The 19234-nt window shown below is 33.4% G+C and overlaps 2 protein-coding genes across 3 annotated transcripts in view; both read right to left on the reverse strand.

Annotated features, from left to right (window-relative positions):
- Positions 1–19234, reverse strand: part of LOC138691562 (gastrula zinc finger protein XlCGF57.1-like) — a 449766-nt gene that overhangs the window by 268598 nt on the left and 161934 nt on the right. The window lies entirely within an intron of this gene.
- The window catches only part of LOC138691568 (zinc finger protein 678-like), a 44920-nt gene that overhangs the window by 15581 nt on the left and 10105 nt on the right, over positions 1–19234 (reverse strand). For both annotated transcript variants that reach the window (XM_069813660.1, XM_069813661.1), the window contains exons 2-5: positions 17918–18015; positions 10720–10857; positions 6675–6794; positions 2514–2596 (exon numbers count right to left, since the gene is read on the reverse strand). In XM_069813660.1, coding sequence (XP_069669761.1) covers positions 2514–2596; positions 6675–6794; positions 10720–10857; positions 17918–18010 — 434 coding nt within the window. In that variant the 5' untranslated portion in view covers positions 18011–18015. The remainder of the gene's footprint in view (positions 1–2513; positions 2597–6674; positions 6795–10719; positions 10858–17917; positions 18016–19234) is intronic.

The following is a 19234-nucleotide window of genomic DNA, read 5'->3' on the forward strand; positions in this document are numbered from 1 at the left end:
GGACATGTCCTCCTTTTCATTTCTTTGTACAGGGTACGGGAGATTATTAAAAAATCAAGAAATGTCCTCCTTTTCGTAACTTTATGCCTGATGTTTTGAAATCATCTGATTTGACGCCTTTTCCAAGTAATTTGCCTCTAGGTGACAGAAGCATCGACAGAATATACTCTTTGCCAACGATCATATCATAACTCTCTTTGCTAAATCCAAATAGATATTTTCTGTCCTCTTTAATAACTATAGTTCCCTTGGCTTTCATATGTAGGTAACTGTAAAATCATTATTATTAAGTTTCATCATAATTATTTTGAAATATGAGATATTAGCATACTTTAAAGTATGATATAAGTCTAAATCTGTACTGTAAATATTTTTAAATAAAATAGGTACTGACGTAATTTAAAGTATAACATAGGCTTAAGCCTAAATCTAAGTAAATATTTTCTCTCTTCTTAACTTTTACAATGAACTGTCTAGTCTTTATTAATAAGTTAGTGATTTTTACTGTATTTGTAAATTTAATATTAATTGTAATTATAACTGTAATTATATTCTTAATACTGTAGTTGTAATCCCCTGGTAGAGGGGAAGAGAAGGCCAGATGGCCTTATCTCTACCAGACAAAATAAATAAATAAATAAATAAATAAATAAATAAATAAATAAATAAATAAATAAGTAAATAAATAAATAAGCAAGCAACTAATAAATAAATAAATAAATATATATATATATATAATAAATAAATAAATAAATAAGGAAGCAAGCAAGTAAATATATATATATATATAATAAATAAATAACTAAATAAATAAGTAAAGAAGTAAATAAATAAATATATATAAAATAATAAATAAATAAACAAATAAATAAATAAGTAAGCAAGCAGGCAAGTAAGTAAATAAATAAATAAAAAAAAAATATATATAATAAATAAATAAATCCATAAATAGATAACTAAATTAATAAACAAATAAATAAATAAATAAAGAAGCAAGCAAGTAAGTAAATAAATAAATAAACATATATACTGCATAAAAATAATAAATAAATAAATTCATAAATAAATAACTAAATAAATAAACAAATAAATAAATAAGCAAGCAATGAAGTAAATAAATATATAAATAAATCCATAAATAAATAATTAAATAAATAAGGAAGCAAGTAAATAAATGAATATATATATATATATATATATAATAAATAAATCCATAAACAAATAACTAAATAAATAAACAAATAAATAAATAAATAAGCAAGCAAGTAAATAAATATATCTATATAAAAAAATAAATAAATAAAGAAATAAATTCTAAATAAATAAATAAATAAATATTTTCTGTCCTCTTATTTTCGAACAATGTCCTCGTTTTTGAAGCTTTCTGCCCTCTTTTTTATCGATGTGAATCTTGTCACCCTATACGTGGATGCTGTTATTTCAATTTATTTTTAGAAGTAAACCCAAGAAATATGGCATAGAAGTCTGGACGTGAGCAGATGCAAATACATTTCATGGCATGCAAGTATACACAGGAGGGAAACTGGATAAGTCTCCATAGAACAGACAAGAACCAAGGAATAAGAACTGTCAAAGATGTTATATTAGCTCTCTAAGGTACAGGACGAAGGATAACGACAGACACCTTCTTCGCAAGCTGCGATATGAGAGAGAACTTTTAGCTCAAAACATAGCCCTCATTGGCGGGGGTGGGGGGAGTTGACATCCCAACCATTCAAAATCGCGAAACAAGTTTTTTCGTCTCTTTTTGGGGTCATTGTGATATGACTGACATTCTATAATCCAAGAAAAAAATCTCTGTTGTGCTGCTGTCCTCACAGCATCATGACCAGTCTTGTTCAAAGGGAGACAACAATTTCAAGCCACAAATAATACTAAATTGTAACAAAATCAAAGCAGTGGTAGATACTGTGGACAAGCTGGCTAGAGAGAATACAACTTATGTGGCGGTCTGTATGACTGTTGTGCAACATAAATAACATCAACACTCTCTACACTTCTGAATGGAAAATAAATCAAATCGTGATAGACGCCTATTCCTGCTTGAACTAGTTGACCAGCTGGTTCGTCCCTGCATCACTCTAGGATTGTAGTATTGAGAAAGCCAGAGCGTGTTTGTACGGAAGCACTTGGTACACACAATCCATAGAATGAACCCAGTATTAGCCAATGTATCAGCTGGAAATGGAAGGAAAAGTGCATACTGCCACATGAGCACAAGTTTGCCAGGCAGGAAACAGACCTGAAACTTCAGACGATAGACGACATTTAGACATATGGATTGTATGCGGAGACTATGAGAAAGGCAGGAAAAAGGAAAGATTGGGGAATACTGGGTTTGCAAAGACATCTGCCCTTGAGCAGAGCAGTATGAATGTATGAACGATTTGAAGTGTTGGTCAGTTTTTCTGAAGGTGCTTCTAGACAGTCAAGAAAACAGAAACTTGAAACACAACAAATTGTCTACGTGAAGACTCGCAAACCACACTCACCTTTCGGTCAAAACCTCGGTGTCCTCTGCTGTTACTTCCACTCTTGGATCCTCATACACTGTGTCCAAGTCACTCTGCTCTTCCTAAAAATACAGAATAAATAAAACAGAAAGATAACACAACTTACATTCAGAAAAGCACATCGATTTTACATTCCACAAAACAGCATTTAAATCGTATTGGGTGTCGTAGAATTTTAGCTAACAGAAGACAATTCTTGGGGCAGATTTTTGATGGGACAATTCTTTTCCTTATAGAACAAAGTTTTTCAACATTTTTCAATATGTGGCACAATAAAGGTGTAATTTAAAATCCTGCAGCATATAATACAAAGCTGTTGTTCTCGAGCAGGTGGGGAATCTTGAGGGTTTTAGGTGGGAAAGAGTACAATAATATACAAATAAATGAGATAAATGTATATGCATTAATATACTAAATAAAATACTTCAAATTTTATATGAATTACTTTTGAGTCAACATATTGGGGAATGATAATATGATGAATGGGGAAAAGACGCATGGTGCAAAAAACGTTGAGAAGAGAAACAAAATACATATTATTCGCATATTGAACTAACAAAATATTTGTATTCTTATTTAATGTTTATAACAGAAATGCAAAATTTAATGACAGAAAATTATTCCAATGCAATACTAGTGTGATCATTATGAATGTTTACTCAATTTATTATTGAGGAAATTCGAAAGCATGCAATAGCATGACATGTGTTGTTGAGGTGTTTAATGCACGAAACATTTTCTTTCATAAAGCCAAGTAAAATACGATAGTTTTTAAGACTGGGACGATATTATAGTTTTACTAATCTGGCTACCCCACATGTGCGTCAGTCATTCTCTTCCCTGCTGCTCGCACACCTACACTGTGTTTACTGATGGCTGACTTGATCTGCATTTGGTATTCTGCTGCAGACCAATGGCTCATGCAAGTGTGCCCTGTCAAACTGGTGGAAAATGCCTGTTATAGAATAACTATTTAACTACTGTATAATGGCAGAAATTATCTATGAACGAATAATTCAATTACTAATCGTGAATTTTGTAGATTTTGTAAGTGGTTTATCTTACGACAGTCCACACCTATGGAGTAACGGCTAGCACGTCTGACCGCAAAGCCAGGTGGCTCGGGTTCGATTCCCAGTCGGGGCAAGTTACCTGGTTCAGGTTTTTTTCAGGAGTTTTCCCTCTACCCAATACAAGCAAATGCTGGGTAACTTTTGATGCTGGACCCCGGACTCATTTCACTGGCATTATCACCTTCCCCTCATTCAGATGCTAAATAACCTCAGATGTTGATAAAGCGTCGTAAAATAACCTACTAAAAAGAATCTTACAACATTTTAACAAGTGCTTGGTTATGTAGTGCCTGAGCGAAATAAAAGTGATGATGCCAGCAAAATGAGTCCAGGGTCCAGCACCGAAAGTTACCCAGCATTTGCTCTCAATGGGTTAAGAGATAAACTCAGAAAAAAATTTAACCGCTTAACATGTCCCAGCCAGTATTTGGACACCAATTCAGTAGTTTCAATCTCAAACATGCTAATTGTAACTCCACAACTTTGGATGAAATTGGTACAACACCCCTTTTTCTGACAATGTCTAATACTATATCATTCTATGGCCACAAATTTTTACATTAGGAGGTATATAATGGTCTGGTTCAGTTTGCTTTTGATAGTAGTTTGTGCTTATAATACCAGCAGTTAGCAAACATATTCTACCGATAATTAAATGTTGCGTTCCAGTCTGCAAACTTGAATTTCCGTGTGTGCCATGTGGAAGTTTCGCTAGTGTTGTTTGCAAGATTTAGCGACAAAAACAAAAAAAAAAAAGTTTGGACTTCTTTTCCTAAACTATAGGTCTACTTTAATGGCTGTTTTGAAATTGTCAGACTAGCCTAGTCAGTTTTCTATGTTATGTGCAAGATCTGTGATACAAAATATAAAATGTTACAGTTTTGTGTTTAATATCAGTGTTTCTTTGTTTCATACTGCTCCTATGACACTGGTACAATTTGTTTAATAAATGATCGGTTATCCGAAAAATCATTATCAGAATACTCCCCATTCCCAATTGTTTCTGATAATTGATGTACCAACTAATTTATTCCAGTTTAGCTCCAGAATTTCTGCCAGACAAAATCATGAACTATATTGTTATACTAAAACTCCTGTACACAAACATTCCTTTGCTATGGCCATAATGATCATTATCGTTTGAAAAAGTGGGTTAGAAAATTCCTTCCACCATTTCATGAACTTGACAACTTTCCCGAGAATTTTAACTAAGTTGGTGTCTACTCATAAGAACTACAAGAAAATTCAAATACATTATATTTATTTATAGTAATTTTAAAATTGGCAAATTAAAGTTTCTAAATTCACGTTTTTCTACCTGTATTAAAATTAAATGCACTTCACTGACAGAATAAAAGTAAATAAAATAAACAATAATTCCACGCATGCCGTACCTGCACGTATGTACCATAACATTTTGCAGAATTTAGAACCTATTCTGGAATCCACTCAAAATCAGCAAGAGTTACGAAATATATTTTCTCTACGAGTAAGATTATGTTCTGAAAAGGATATTTTGCAAATAATGCGTGAAAAATAAATGGAAACAGGTGATGTTTGTATATACATCTACACAAAATCAATTACACTGAACAACAAATTTTTACTTTTTGTTTTGCTCCGAAATAAAAATAGATGAATATTACTAATATGTGTGCCCTAAATCTGAATTTAAAATCCAAATTGCCCCATCTCGTACCATTTTCCCGGAAAAATGAATTGAATTTTTTATGAAAACACTTCTTAGTTTTTAATTTTTCACTGCTACTGGTACATTTACAACACAGTAGGGATTCAAAATGCCTCATAATGCTTGAAAAATGTGTAATGGATACAAAAATGATATGACATAGTTTAAAACAGAAGAATAATACAAATATTTCATGCATAAAATGAGAAAAATTTCGCAATTTGAACTTAAGATTAAAAGAATTTCCTTGATGACTTCTGTTTATAACTAGACCTGGGACCATCTTTTACAAGAGACCAAAAATAGTCTGCAAGCATGCTGGATGATGATCTTTCTTTATATCACTTTTCCATTTCAGATATTCCTTGATGAAATCTTTCCCCATATCACTCCAAGTTCAGGAGGAAAGAAATCCAAATGAGAACGTAAAAAATGTATTTTGAGAAAGAAATTACACCCCATTTTTTCATATACATTTCACATGGTTCTCACAACAAGATCTATGTAGTTGTGTGCCCTATAATTTCCAAGGAAATTTGGGGAAACATCTTTGAATGCGCTTCATGCCATTTTTTCTGTAACGGAAAGTTTTTCCCCAAACAAAGAGTCAGCCATAACTTTGTGAATTTGTGGACCGATGAAATTGCCCTCTTTCAATTTCCTTCACTCCAAAAGGTAAACTTCTCTTTTAAATACTAAAAACCACACCCTTGTTTGTTCATTGCGTAGACCTCACTTTGAACTGTTATTAAATAGAAGGGACCAATACCTGTTTATTTATTAAAAGTACAAAAGAACATCCCAATAACTATAAGGAACCTGAAATAAGTTATAAACTAAAAAATTGCATTAGCTTTCATTGTTGTTTACAACCCCAAACCACACCAGATGTTTTCTGGGAGAGCGCTTATCGAAAAGTAAAATCATAGTATATCTTCAAAACCTTACTTGGTACAAAGAAAAGAGATGCATTTTCGGGTTCAGCGCACACCAATCCATAAGGGAGTCAGAGCAAAATTCTTGTTATTCAGTGTTATTTGAAAACTGTAAAAAGTATTGAAAATTTTAGACAATGATACAGACAAGACAGAAAAAAGTTGCGTCCTCCAACACACCTGGGAATGTGTAGCTTGGCAACAATTAAGAGTAAGCATAACAAGCAATTGCGTTTTCATGTTTAAAACATAAACCATGATAATGCTCCAGCATTAGTTCTCTGCAACCTAACATTACTTGTAGTAGTATATAGTCATATGTGTTTTTATCTCTATTATAGAGTAAAAAGCACTCCAAGTACTGTTGCAATGAGTCAGCAAACATAATAAAAAGTACACTCTGGAAGAAGAACACACAGTGCATTCCTTGTGCACCACTCACCTCTGGTTCACGTTTCAGCACCTGATCTTCCTCAAATTTTATCTCAGATAAGAGATCAGGGCCCTGGTTCACATATTCTTCTTTTATACCAGTGACATGATGATCCAAGAAAGTCCGTTCCTGCAGTACAAAGAGAAGTGTTAAATGACCAATTTATTGCAGGGTGTTAAAAGGCGACTTTAACATTACAGGCTGCTCTCCATTTGTCCACATGGATTAGCTTGACATTATGATGATTAGGGTGGTTTCGTATGTAAATGAAACTAACATCTCTCCATTCTTATTATTATTATAATTAATTTCTCTAAATAGAATTCAAAACCTCTAATGGCAAAATTTAATTACATTAATATTCTCATTATATAAATATATTTCTTATTTATATTTTTTCTCCCTATTACATAGTTCTAATAAAATTATATTAAATTAATTCTCATCATTTTACTAACTATCTCAATTTAATTATAATTGAATTAAATTAGCACATAAATTATTACTTTATCTTATAGGTTTATCTAAATTTAAATAAACACGTACTAGTCGTTAAAACTTAACTGAAGAATATTGCTGGAGAATCTTTTAAGTGTAGTGTAAATATTCGTAATTTAAATATGTATTCTATTGATTAAGAATTCAAATACCTGGGAGCAACAGTAACAAATATAAATGATATTCGGGAGGAAATTAAACACAGAATAAATAGGGGAAATGCCTGTTATTATTCGATTGAGAAGTTTTTATAATCCGGTCTGCTGTCAAAAATTCTGAAAATTACAATTTATAAAACAATTATATTACCGGTTGTTCTTTATGGTTGTGAAACTTGGACTCTCACTTTGAGAGAGGAACATAGGTTAAGGGTGTTTGAGAATAAGGTGCTTAGGAAAATATTTGGGGCTAAGAGGGATGAAGTTATAGGAGAATGGAGAAAGCTACACAACACAGAACTGCACGCATTGTATTCTTCACCTGACATAATTAGGAACATTAAATCTAGATGTTTGAGCTGGGAGTAATGGCCGAAATATTAAAAAGCTATCCACAGTTAACTTTGTGTATTCATAATCACAGACGATATATGGATAACATACTACTGTGCCTTATATTGTAGGATACTTTCAATATTGTGATAGATTAACAACAATATTTGCGTAGTTTTGTAAAAAAAAAAACAATAAGACTCTGGATTGTTCTGTTGTCAGCAGATAATATTTTTGGTTGACTGTAGTCGATGGCTAGAAATTCCTTGTGTACGAAAGGAAACTGTGGAAAAACCACCACTGCCTGATTTTGTTTCATTGAACTACTGCACAAAAGAAAACATTCCGAAACATCGCTACCTACCTGACTCGAACACCCCTATCCTCCCTCCTTTTCTACCCGTATGTTTCACTTATTCTGAGTTGGCGCACCAGCAGCATTTTGTTTCGTACTGGCAAGCAAGCACTCAAACATTATACCATTGAGCTACCACACACTTCGACAACAAGCCTTTGGCAATGTCCTTTCGACATGTATGAGTGAGGAACATTGTGGGACATGGAAATTATTCAGTGTCATAGTCGTGAATTTGTAAGTTGAGTGAATTGCATCACTATTTAAATTAGAAACAGATTACGGCACAACAGGTTTAAGGTGACCAAACGCCCTCTTTTTTCCGGACATGTCCTCCTTTTTAGGCTTTGTCCTCCTTTTCATAAATTGTATGACTGAAATTCTGAAACTACCTGATTTGACGCTTTTTTCAACTAGTTTTATATAAAGGGTTAAGCTTTTCCATTTTTGTTTTAATTATCCTGCATTTTAAAAGTAAAAAATTACACTGTATCACAAAGTCAGTGTCCTTGGATCCAAACATAGTGTAATGTAGATCCTATAATATCACCAAAAGAAAACCATCCTGCTTGCTGAAAGTGTATTCAATATATTTAAGATAAGACACACAATAACACAATTTTGTACGTATATTTGCCATCATTTTTATCAAATTATAGCTTTGTGAAATGGAAAGGATATACAATATCTTTCACCTAAAACTATTTCATTGCCAATTTAGGGTCAATTACTGATGTTAGATGGATAAAAATATTTTCATATTTTGAATTTTTACACTGTTTATTATTGTAAATAATTTTAATAACATTTCTTAGTTATCTATCACATTTACAATACATGGTAACAACATTACAATTTGCGTAATGGAACATCATTTAACCTTCAGGAGCTGTGCGTTCATTATAGTGGCCAGCTAGTATTATGGTCATGTTAGAAATTGTATGAAATATGAAGGGTTCAGAACCATAGTGGGCCAAGTGCCATTTACTAAAACCATAGAAAACAAGGTTTAAAATGAAGTTATTACCATATTTCAATGGAAAAATATAAAGTATACACATTAAAAGTAAATGATATGTCAATCTTCATTAAACTATGGTATTCACTTAACTTCAACCCTTGCTTTCTCCATTTTTAATAAATGGCGCTTGGCCAAATATGGCTCTAAACCCTTCATATATAAAATACGTTGTTATTCTTTAATTTTATATAATATTAAGGACATTGCACTTGATTAAAACAATAAAAAATGTTTTTTTTTCCTTAAAAAGGAAGCAAAATCATTTCAACTTGTAGTCAACTGAAACCCTGACAGCTTCCATGTGGCGTACTATTACATCGATTGCTTTACATCGGCCCTCCCCATTCTTTACCACAGGCTCAATTGACTGCAGTGGTGGCACACGAACCTACGACCTTAGGCATGATATGCTGGCTGGACATATCTTGTGCGCTTTAAACCACTCTGCTAACAAACCCAACACAAATTTACCCAATTATGCAGGTACACAATCCCCTGGTTAAGAGTTATGCATTTGCGTGCAGTAGTGGCATAAGCCTTCCAGCTTCTAAGGTTAAGTCTTCTTTTTAATTTAGGCCTATCATATACAGTTATCCCCCCTTACCCAAGGAATCTACGTATATCAACAGTTCGAGTTATTCGTGGTCGATCTCTGCGATATTTTTCTTATGTACATCAGCATCTACTATCTTAATTAAGAGTTTTATAGAACACGTAGAATTTTATCGGAATATGTACGTATTATGAGACAATCTGAACATTCTATTATGGTCACTGTTTTAGTTATTAATGTAATTTACGAAAATGTTGTATATATTATGTATTTATTGCCACTGCAAATGGGTAAATACCTGGTGGCAGTGGTAAATAATAAAATTACACTCAATAATGACAATTAATAATAAACACAGATAATAATAATAATAATAATAATAATAATAATAATAATAATAATAATAATGAGCATCCTAAATTAAAAGAAGAACTAATGTAATTTATGAAAATGTTGTATATATTATGTATTTATTCACACTGCAAATTGGTAAATACCTGGTGGCAATGGTAACTAATAAAATTACACTCAATAATGACAATTAATAATAAACACAGTTAATAATAATAATAATAATAATAATAATAATAATAATAATGTTAATAATAATAATAATAATAATAATAATAATGAGCATCCTAAATTAAATGAAGAACGATCACGTAAAATAACATTTAAAGTACCAGTGAATCTAATTTGTACCTTAACCCTACTATAATATAACTCTTAATAAAGTAATAGTGAGAATATCTGTATGTAGAGATACAAATAAAACAAAATTACTTACTTAAAACTGTAAATGTGTTGGGACTTTGAGACAAAGACACAGAGACAACAAAAATTAGTCGTGTCCGTAAGCACAACATATTTCCAAGCAAACTGGGGAATGTGTAGCTTGGCAACCATTAGGAGTAAGTGTAGCAAGCAATAAAATTTTGTTTTCAAATTCAAAACATAAACAGAGGAAACAGTTCAACATCAGACTTGTCTGCAACATGATATAAGCAGTAATAGTAAATAAACATCAGATTTTTTCTGTCTCTATCATAGACAAAAGAAGTAGTGTACAAGCCAATCAAAATACAAGATAAACACTGGAAGAAGAACACACAGAGCATTCCTCGTGCTCCACTCACCTCAGGTTCGCGTTTCACTACAGGGAACGAAACTGTCTCCGGATCTTCCTCAAATTTTACTTCTGTTCTGAGATCATGGCTCTGGTCAACATATTCCTCCTTTGTATCAGTCACATGCTCATCCAAATGTTTCTTTTCCTGCAGTAAAATGAGACTTCTTAATTTCGCACTTTGGGATTCTTTTACATTCTTTACATTTATTTTTGTAAAGTTTAACAAACGATGACGTCACATGGCCGCAATGATTTTACAACATGGCCGAAGTAAATAGTACATAACAATCTCATAAACTCATAACAAAATGATCATGAAAACAATAATTACACACAATTTCACGATATCGTATTTTAAAAAAGGACACATTCGTATTTATTTACAATATAACATCAACACCGAAATTACGACTCAAGGAAGGAATAGAATGTAGCCCTATATGATTTTCCTGTAAATGTCTTCTTCAGTTTAAGTACGGCATTTTATTACAGTACTCAGAATTCACTTCATGCACACTTGTGAATCACATACGAGGCTTATCAATTGAAAAGAAACAATAAAAAATGCGATAGACTTTTTTAAAGTTAATGCGAGTCTTATTATTTGAAGGGATCAGAGCCATAGTGGGCCAAGCACCTTACATTAAAAACGGAGAAACCAAGGGTTAAATTTAAGTGCTTACCATAATTCAATAAAATATATAGCACATAAAATAAAGTGTACACACTGAAACTAAATTATATCTTAAGGGTACTTGTACGTGAAAATCTCGAAAAAAAAAAAAATTTTTTGTTATTTATGTCATAAAATTCTCCAATCCTTTCTGTACAGAAATATATATAGTTTATATAACTTTAAAGCCATATTCGCCTCGTATTTAGGATTTTAAAAAATGGTGTCATCTGGTCACGCCCCCTTTTCATGTCAAACTCAAACATAATATTTTCTCGGGTCCTAGGTACATGTTTTGAAAGAGGTAAACGCGTATTTTCGTGTTCCCTAACGTGTGAGAGTGCTGGCTGCATGGATTATACAGCAGATAGCTATTTCCTTAATAGTTTTGGCGGCAAAAATTGTCTGAGTAACTTGTAAACAGTTTGTTGTGAATTTGCAGTGTGAATTTAAAGTTATTTTTCAGAGTTTATTTTCTGCATTGAGCATGGGTAGGTCTCCCAGATTCGGTGTAGGTCGTCGTAAATTCTATGGAAACCGGTTTACAAGGGGAGTGAAAGATAATGAGCCTGCAACTTCAAATAATTCAACTAAAAATGCGCTTATGGCGATTAGACCATGTGTATACAAGAAGAAACTGAAATATTTAGATGATAAATCCTTAGATTATCTGAATGACAATGTAAACAGTGATAGTGATAGTGTTTATGTAAGTGGTTGTCTAGTGTTTGAGTTGCCAGCTTTGACTAAACTTATAAACAAAAGTGCAAAGTGCAAGGAGTGTGGAGAAAATGGAAATCTTGAGTTGGTTGAGGACATAAATGGAAGGAAGGGAATTGCATCAAAATTAATCGTCAAATGCAATTCTTGTAGGATGAATGAATCAGGTTATTCATCAGGGCTAACCAAGAAGAGAATCTACAACACAAATGTGAGGTTAGCGTATTCTATGAGATGTATTGGAAAGGGTCACAAAGCTGCACAAACCTTCTGTGCTGTCATGGACTTGCCACCACCCTCACGGTTTGACAGGTACAATAAAACCTTACTTGAAAGCTTGTTAGAAGTTGGCAATAGGAGCATGAAAAACGCTGTTCAAGAATCTGTGGAAATTAATGTTGGTGACTGTAATAATATAAGTGTTGCATTGGATGCTTCTTGGCAAAAAAGAGGACACACCTCACTCAATGATGTGGTCACTGCCACTGGCAAGGTAATTGACATGGAGTGTCTATCAAAATACTGTCCTGGTTGTAACTTGGGAAATAATACTCATGAGTGCATGAAAACTTCAATGGTTTCAGTGGTGGAATGGAATCAGAAGGGGCATTGAAAATATTTCAGAGGTCAGAGGAGAAGCATGGTGTGAAATATACACAGTATCTCGGGGATGGGGATTCCAAAGCCTACAAAACTGTGTGCGAAGCCAAACCCTATGGTGAGAACAAAATAGAAAAAATTGAATTTGTAGGCCACGTCCAGAAGAGATTAGGCACACGTTTGAGAAAACTGAAAAAAGATCTCAAAGGAAAAAAGCTTCCAGATGGCCGGCTTACCGACGATGAAATAGATAGGCTGCAATATTATTATGGTCTAGCCATAAGAAGAAACCCTGGTAATCTGGAATCAATGCATAAAGCCGTATGGGCTACTTTTCTTCACAAAGCATCCACTGATAAATATCCACAACATCAATTTTGTCCAAAGGAACGCGACACTTGGTGCAAATACAACAAGGCACAGAGTGAAGGTACTGAGTACAAACATCAACATTCTCTATCAAATGATATTTTGGAAGCTATTAAGCCTATATATAGAGATCTGAGTGATAGAAGATTGTTAGTGAAGTGTTTGCATGGAAGAACACAAAACTGTAATGAAAGTTTCAATCATTGTATCTGGGAGAGGATACCGAAAACTGTTTTAGTAGGCCTACTTACACTTAAAATAGGGATTCTGGATGATGTCATATGCTTTAATGAAGGAGTTGTGCCCAGATGCGAAGTTCTAGAACTGTTAAGTGTGCCTTGTGGTGTGAACATGGAAAGGGGACTGTAGTCACTATTGATCGAAGAAGGGTCAGCGATGGTGAAAAAGCAGTGATGGACTCCACCAAGGGAGGAAGGATAAGAAAAAGGGCCCAAGAAAGGAGGAGGGAGGATCAGGATTTGGAAACACAATATGAATAAGGGCCAGGAATGCATTAAGTGTAGCTCAGGTCAGAAAAAATCAAAGATTTATCTTTACTTTGAATTTTCTGTAAACTAATTTTTTTCCTAGAAAGGTGCATTTATCTCAAAAACTATTTGAGCTAGAGGGCTCAAATTTTCAACACTGGTTTATATGTTTGTTTTGATCAAAGTAGACTATTATTATCGTCCATTTCTAAAAATTTCAATTTTTTTATTGTAAAATTTATATAAATAAATGATAATTTTAAGTTCTCAAGAAAAAAAATTAATAATTCACAAATATTTGAAAAATGAAAGGCTGAAAGTATTCTACTTTGAACATATGGTTGTCTAGAGCATGCAGTAAAAAGGACAAGCTTCTAAATTTTATAAATTTTGTGTTCTATGCACCAAAACTTTTGCATATAAAAAATAAATTTAGAAAATGTATTTGTTTAAATAGCTCTAGGACAGACAGTATGATACATTAGGTGAATTTTTCTGAGCTCAAAATACTCCCATTGATATCCTCAAAATAACCTGTAAATTTCATTTTGATACAGTTAAAACTTTGGATGTGGGAAGAATGAGAAATTTGGTAAATTTGCTATATTACATATCGTCACTCACGTACAAGTACCCTAAATCTTCATTAAATTATGGTCTTCAATTAACTTTAACCCTTCCTTTCTCCGTTTTTAATAAATGGCGCTTGGCCCACTATGGCTCTGAACCCTTCAATTGTTCGTATCACATCTTGTCTACATTAAATTCGTTATTGTACACTGCACATCATTCCACGATCGCATAAATATATTTATGTTTATTTATTCATTATAAACAGTCTTGCATATTTTCTGGCTTGCACGAGTGTCTGTAAGTATATGTACTTCTTTCCTTCGCATGGTACGCATACAAAAAAAAAAAATTACGGAGAAATTAGCGCACAAGTACTTTTGGTGATTTCAGAACTGAAAATTGTTGAATTTGTAAGGTAGTTTTAGGTGAGCTGAAGTTCAAAAAATGAAGAAGTTTAGATATATTTTGGAGGGAGAGAAATTTTTGCAAAATACAGAGTAAATTACGTTTTCAAAGAGAGGTGCATGGTAATGGAGTGTATATGTTGCGGTTTTTAATCAGAAAAGGAAATAAAGGGATATGAAAGACACCATGAGCTGTAATGTGAAGATCGCTTAACGAGTGTTAATGAAATATAGAACCAAACAAAGGAAAAAAAAAAAAAGAAAAAAAAAACAAATAATAAAAAGGCACGCTTTTCGCAATGTACTACTTTTATAATTCCCCCATTTTCAGACACCAGTACTCACAACATCACTAGCTAAAAATTACCAGCACACTGCTTGTAAATCCTGCACTTAATCGCTGTTCTATTAATCTTTACTCGGATTACAAGGTTATAGACCTATGACGCCTTCTAAGCTAAGCTAAGGTATGCTAACCTAACCTAATAATATGACGGTCTTATCTTGAGGGCTCTGATTATAGTTTACTGACTTTTTATAAATGTTCACATTACCGTTACCGAAGGAAGGTGGACAGCAAAATCGGAGCACAATAATAAACAATTTTGAGTACATGCAAAGAATACAAAACCCTAAACTAACCTAACCTGTACCTAATTCGTATACGCAAGGCACATCAAAAGCCTAAGCCAACTTGACCTGTCACAGACTCGTATATGCAAGGGATTTCAAGAGACTAAAATAAATTAACCTGTCACTGATTCGTATATATGACATAACAAAAGGTCAGACTAACCTAATTTACCTGTCACAAATTCGTATATGCAAGGCATACCAAAAGCCTAAACTAACTTAACGTAACCTGAAACAGATTCAAAACAAAAATAGGAAAGAAGCGTATAATGATCATAATACGGTATTTATAATATAAAAAAAGTTAATTATCTGTAAGTACTTCTTTTGGGTTTTTAATGAAATTAGTATTTTTTTTAGATTCTGATCATTTATTCCTAATGTGGAAACACTCAGAAAATTTGAGTGGAAAACAAGTTTAGATACGGATATCTGTCAGTTGAAAGTGCTGCTCAGTCATGTTATTCTGTTTAATGTGTATAACAGGACAGGAATAGTTTGGTTGTGGCGCACGCGCGGACCTCTCATGCAGTGATGCTTACCTGAATTTATTTTCGCATGTAAATTCCAGATCAAATGAAGAAGTTTCCATCATACTCCGGTTACAAATCTTGCATATACAGAGGTTAGGTTTGGCTACTTTAGGTTTCTATTAATCAAGTCCGCGCGAGCGCAGACAGCCAAGGTGATCCTGTCGCGAGCCGTACATGTATGAGCTGATGTTTCATGATGTAACATTACTTCGATTGTTTACAATTTAGGTTTGTTCCAGCATAGTTCAGAATCGATTCTGAACTGCCTACTCATGCTCAATACCAGAATATTCCAACGAAATTAGAAATGATTCCGAACTGATACTCAACTCCCTGTTCCCTGTTCGAATGAGCTTCAGAACTCATTTGGAACGAGTAAAATAATTGGTTTTGGATTAAGAGAAGGAACTGGGAATTCTGAAATGTTAGGTTTGTTCCAGCAACCACTTCAGAATGCATTCCGAACTAATACCGAATTTCTTTCGACGCATTCACCAGTTGTGTACGGTGTCAAAACTAGTTCGGGATTTTACGTTGATGGAACATTTCTTGGACTGTCCTTTTACGGCGTTTGAAGTTTCTTCTAATACTGAAATTATATTCATGTTCCAAACTAAATTCGTTGCAATATATATCACTAACACCTTCCAAGTCACACATGATCGATTATTTTATTTTAATTTGCCTAGTCTCGAAGCATTTTAACACTAACTTCAGATTAAACCATCTGCGCATGCGTCAACAGTTAAGAATTCCCAGTTCTGCTCTTAATCGAGAACCAATTTCACTTGTTCCCAACAAGTTCTAAAGCACATTGGAATAGGAAACTGAAAGCTCAGTATAGGTTCGGAATCAGTTCTAGTCTTGCAGGAACACACACTGAGCTACTGTGCATGAACAGGCAGTCCAGAATCCATTTCAGGAACAAACCTGTTGACGCATGCGCAGATGATTTAATTGAAGGTATGGTTAAAATCCTTCGAGACTAGGCAGGTTAAAATAAAAAATAGTTCATCATGACTGATTTGGAAGGTGACGGCGATGTATTTGACGAATAATTAGGTTCGGAATATGAACATAATTTTAATATGAGAAGAAACTCGGAAGGTCGTGAAAAAAAAGTTCAAGAAACGTTCCAATAACGTAAAGTCCCGAACTAGATCTGAGACAGTACACAACTGGGACGTGCATCCAAAGAAGTTCGATATTAGTTCGGAACACATTCCGAATTGTTTGTTGAAACAAACCTTATGTTTCTTTCAACAAACCTTTTGTTTCTATCACTTTGATAATAGTTCTTGTAATTGAAGGAGCGTGTAGTTTTCAGTCATCGGTCTGTTCTCCATTAAGTACAGGCGTGTTTACTGTAATCTTTTATTATCCATTATTCATTTACGTTTTTTAAACTAGTTACTCACCTGTGGGTGTGGTACTTCGGTACTAATTACTCAGTATACTACAGAATATAGTTTCATATTAGAGAATTTACCTGGCTACATAGGATCATTAAATTGAACCCGAGGCCAAAAAAGAGAACGAAGAAGAATAGGAGCGTGTAGTTCTACGTCTTGTGATTATGGTTCGTGTGGAGGTTGTATTTACCGATCTCGGTATTTAGCAGAGTTCATGTTCAACAGGGCATATCCAGATCGTGAACGTATGGATTACTTTTTGATAGCAGTGGCAGAAATGTCTCTACCTCTTCATCAATATGAAGTAAGTGATCGTAATTAGCTATATACTTAACCGTTTCTTCGGCTAAACATACTCAGGCTATATACCTTGCATATACGAATCTCCGACAGGTTAGGTTTGGTTAGTTTCGACTTTTATTATGCCTTGGATATACGATCAACTGGAACTCCATAAGAAAATTCTTTATAAATTCAACGATTTTCATTCAAAAATCATCGAAACTACCTCAGCGCTAGTTTCACCTTGAAATGTAACTTTGAAGTTGTCTAGGCCTATATTTAGCTTAATTCTTGTTCATTTTTCGCGAATTTTTTTTTTTTTTTAAATTTACTTGTGAAATATGGAAGTTCTTAGATTTCTTTAACATATTCCAAATTTTAACGTTTTCCGCTCATTTTTCTTAGTGTTTTCATTTTTTGGGCAAAAATGAGGTATTTTTTGGAAGGAAGGAGAGAAGCAGTTGTTCAAGATATTTACCAATAAATTGTAATTACTAATTACTCTCAATATAGACTACCTGAGATAAAGAATTCTCCTCTACTATATCAGTTTCATTACTTCTTCCTATTGCCAGAGGATCGATCTCATACTCCATCTTGACCGCGTCCATCACGACTGAAAAAGAAAATTATAAGAAACTTAAATTGACATGCAATTTGTTAGCTATTTGGATATACTTAGAGATGGGAACGATATATCAGTATCGAAATTTTGATTGATTATATCATATAAGTAACGGTTGTGTCATAAATTAATCGTTTTTTTTTGTGGAATTATTATTATTATCAACAACAAAACCCACACTAGACAACTCCGATAATTCTACTACTGTTTAAATATTGTTATTACGTATGTTCTCCAAGCCAGAAGCAACTCCGACCCTGAAAGGGAACCATTTGACCTCAAAACGGGTGTAAAAACCTTCATTTCTATATTCTGAAATGGAAAGCGAAATAAGAATTTAATACAGGTATGACGTTTGTTTACGGCAATGATTTCTATACACAATCTAGTACTGACTTTGTTTCCTTATTATATCTTTTAGTACATAAAAATTCTATCCCTATAATCATCACCATTGTTGTTTGGAATGTTGAAGTGTAACCACAGTCTAGTATATACATTGACGAAGCTCAATACGTAGTAAATGTGCATCCATAGATAGTTGCTAACCACTAGGATCGCTACTATCTCCTTATTATAGACAATGCGAAATAGTACCTGCACAGTCTATTGTTCTTAGTACCCTCATAAACTCGAGCTTCGTGACTGTATATACTAGACTGTGGTGGAAAAGTCACTTGCAATGGGAACTTACTATAGAAGGATTGTATCAAATTAACTGTGAAGTTTGTTTAAAGCTTGTAACATTCTCAGTACGGTTTACTTACATTTAAAAATAATTGAAAGTTATGTTTAGTTACATTTAAAAATGATTACGTTGTTAGGTATACTCGTAAAGGAGCATTATACTCTATCCGTCTCCTGGAATGAATCCTATATAAAATTAGAACAATTGAATCGTGTTCCAATATCAAATATCCAACGATGTAGAGTTCACTTAACTCTATATCATTTAAGCTCACCTTACCTGCATCATAATTTTGATTTAGTTACGACCTACATCATGTGGTATTGAAAATGTATTGTTTACTGTCGCAATAAAATTTTACGGTAATCTCCAGGAGACGTCGTTGCATATAGACCACTTTTACACTAAACCAAAACACTAACCTAACCTAACCTGTCACAGATTAAGGAAAAGGGGTATAATCCAATTTATTGTTGCCAAGTATCATGGCGGACGAGCGCAAGGCTATTGTGTGATTCAAAA

The sequence above is a fragment of the Periplaneta americana genome, chromosome 16 (assembly GCF_040183065.1).
Source record: "Periplaneta americana isolate PAMFEO1 chromosome 16, P.americana_PAMFEO1_priV1, whole genome shotgun sequence".
NCBI classification, from domain to species: domain Eukaryota; kingdom Metazoa; phylum Arthropoda; class Insecta; order Blattodea; family Blattidae; genus Periplaneta; species Periplaneta americana.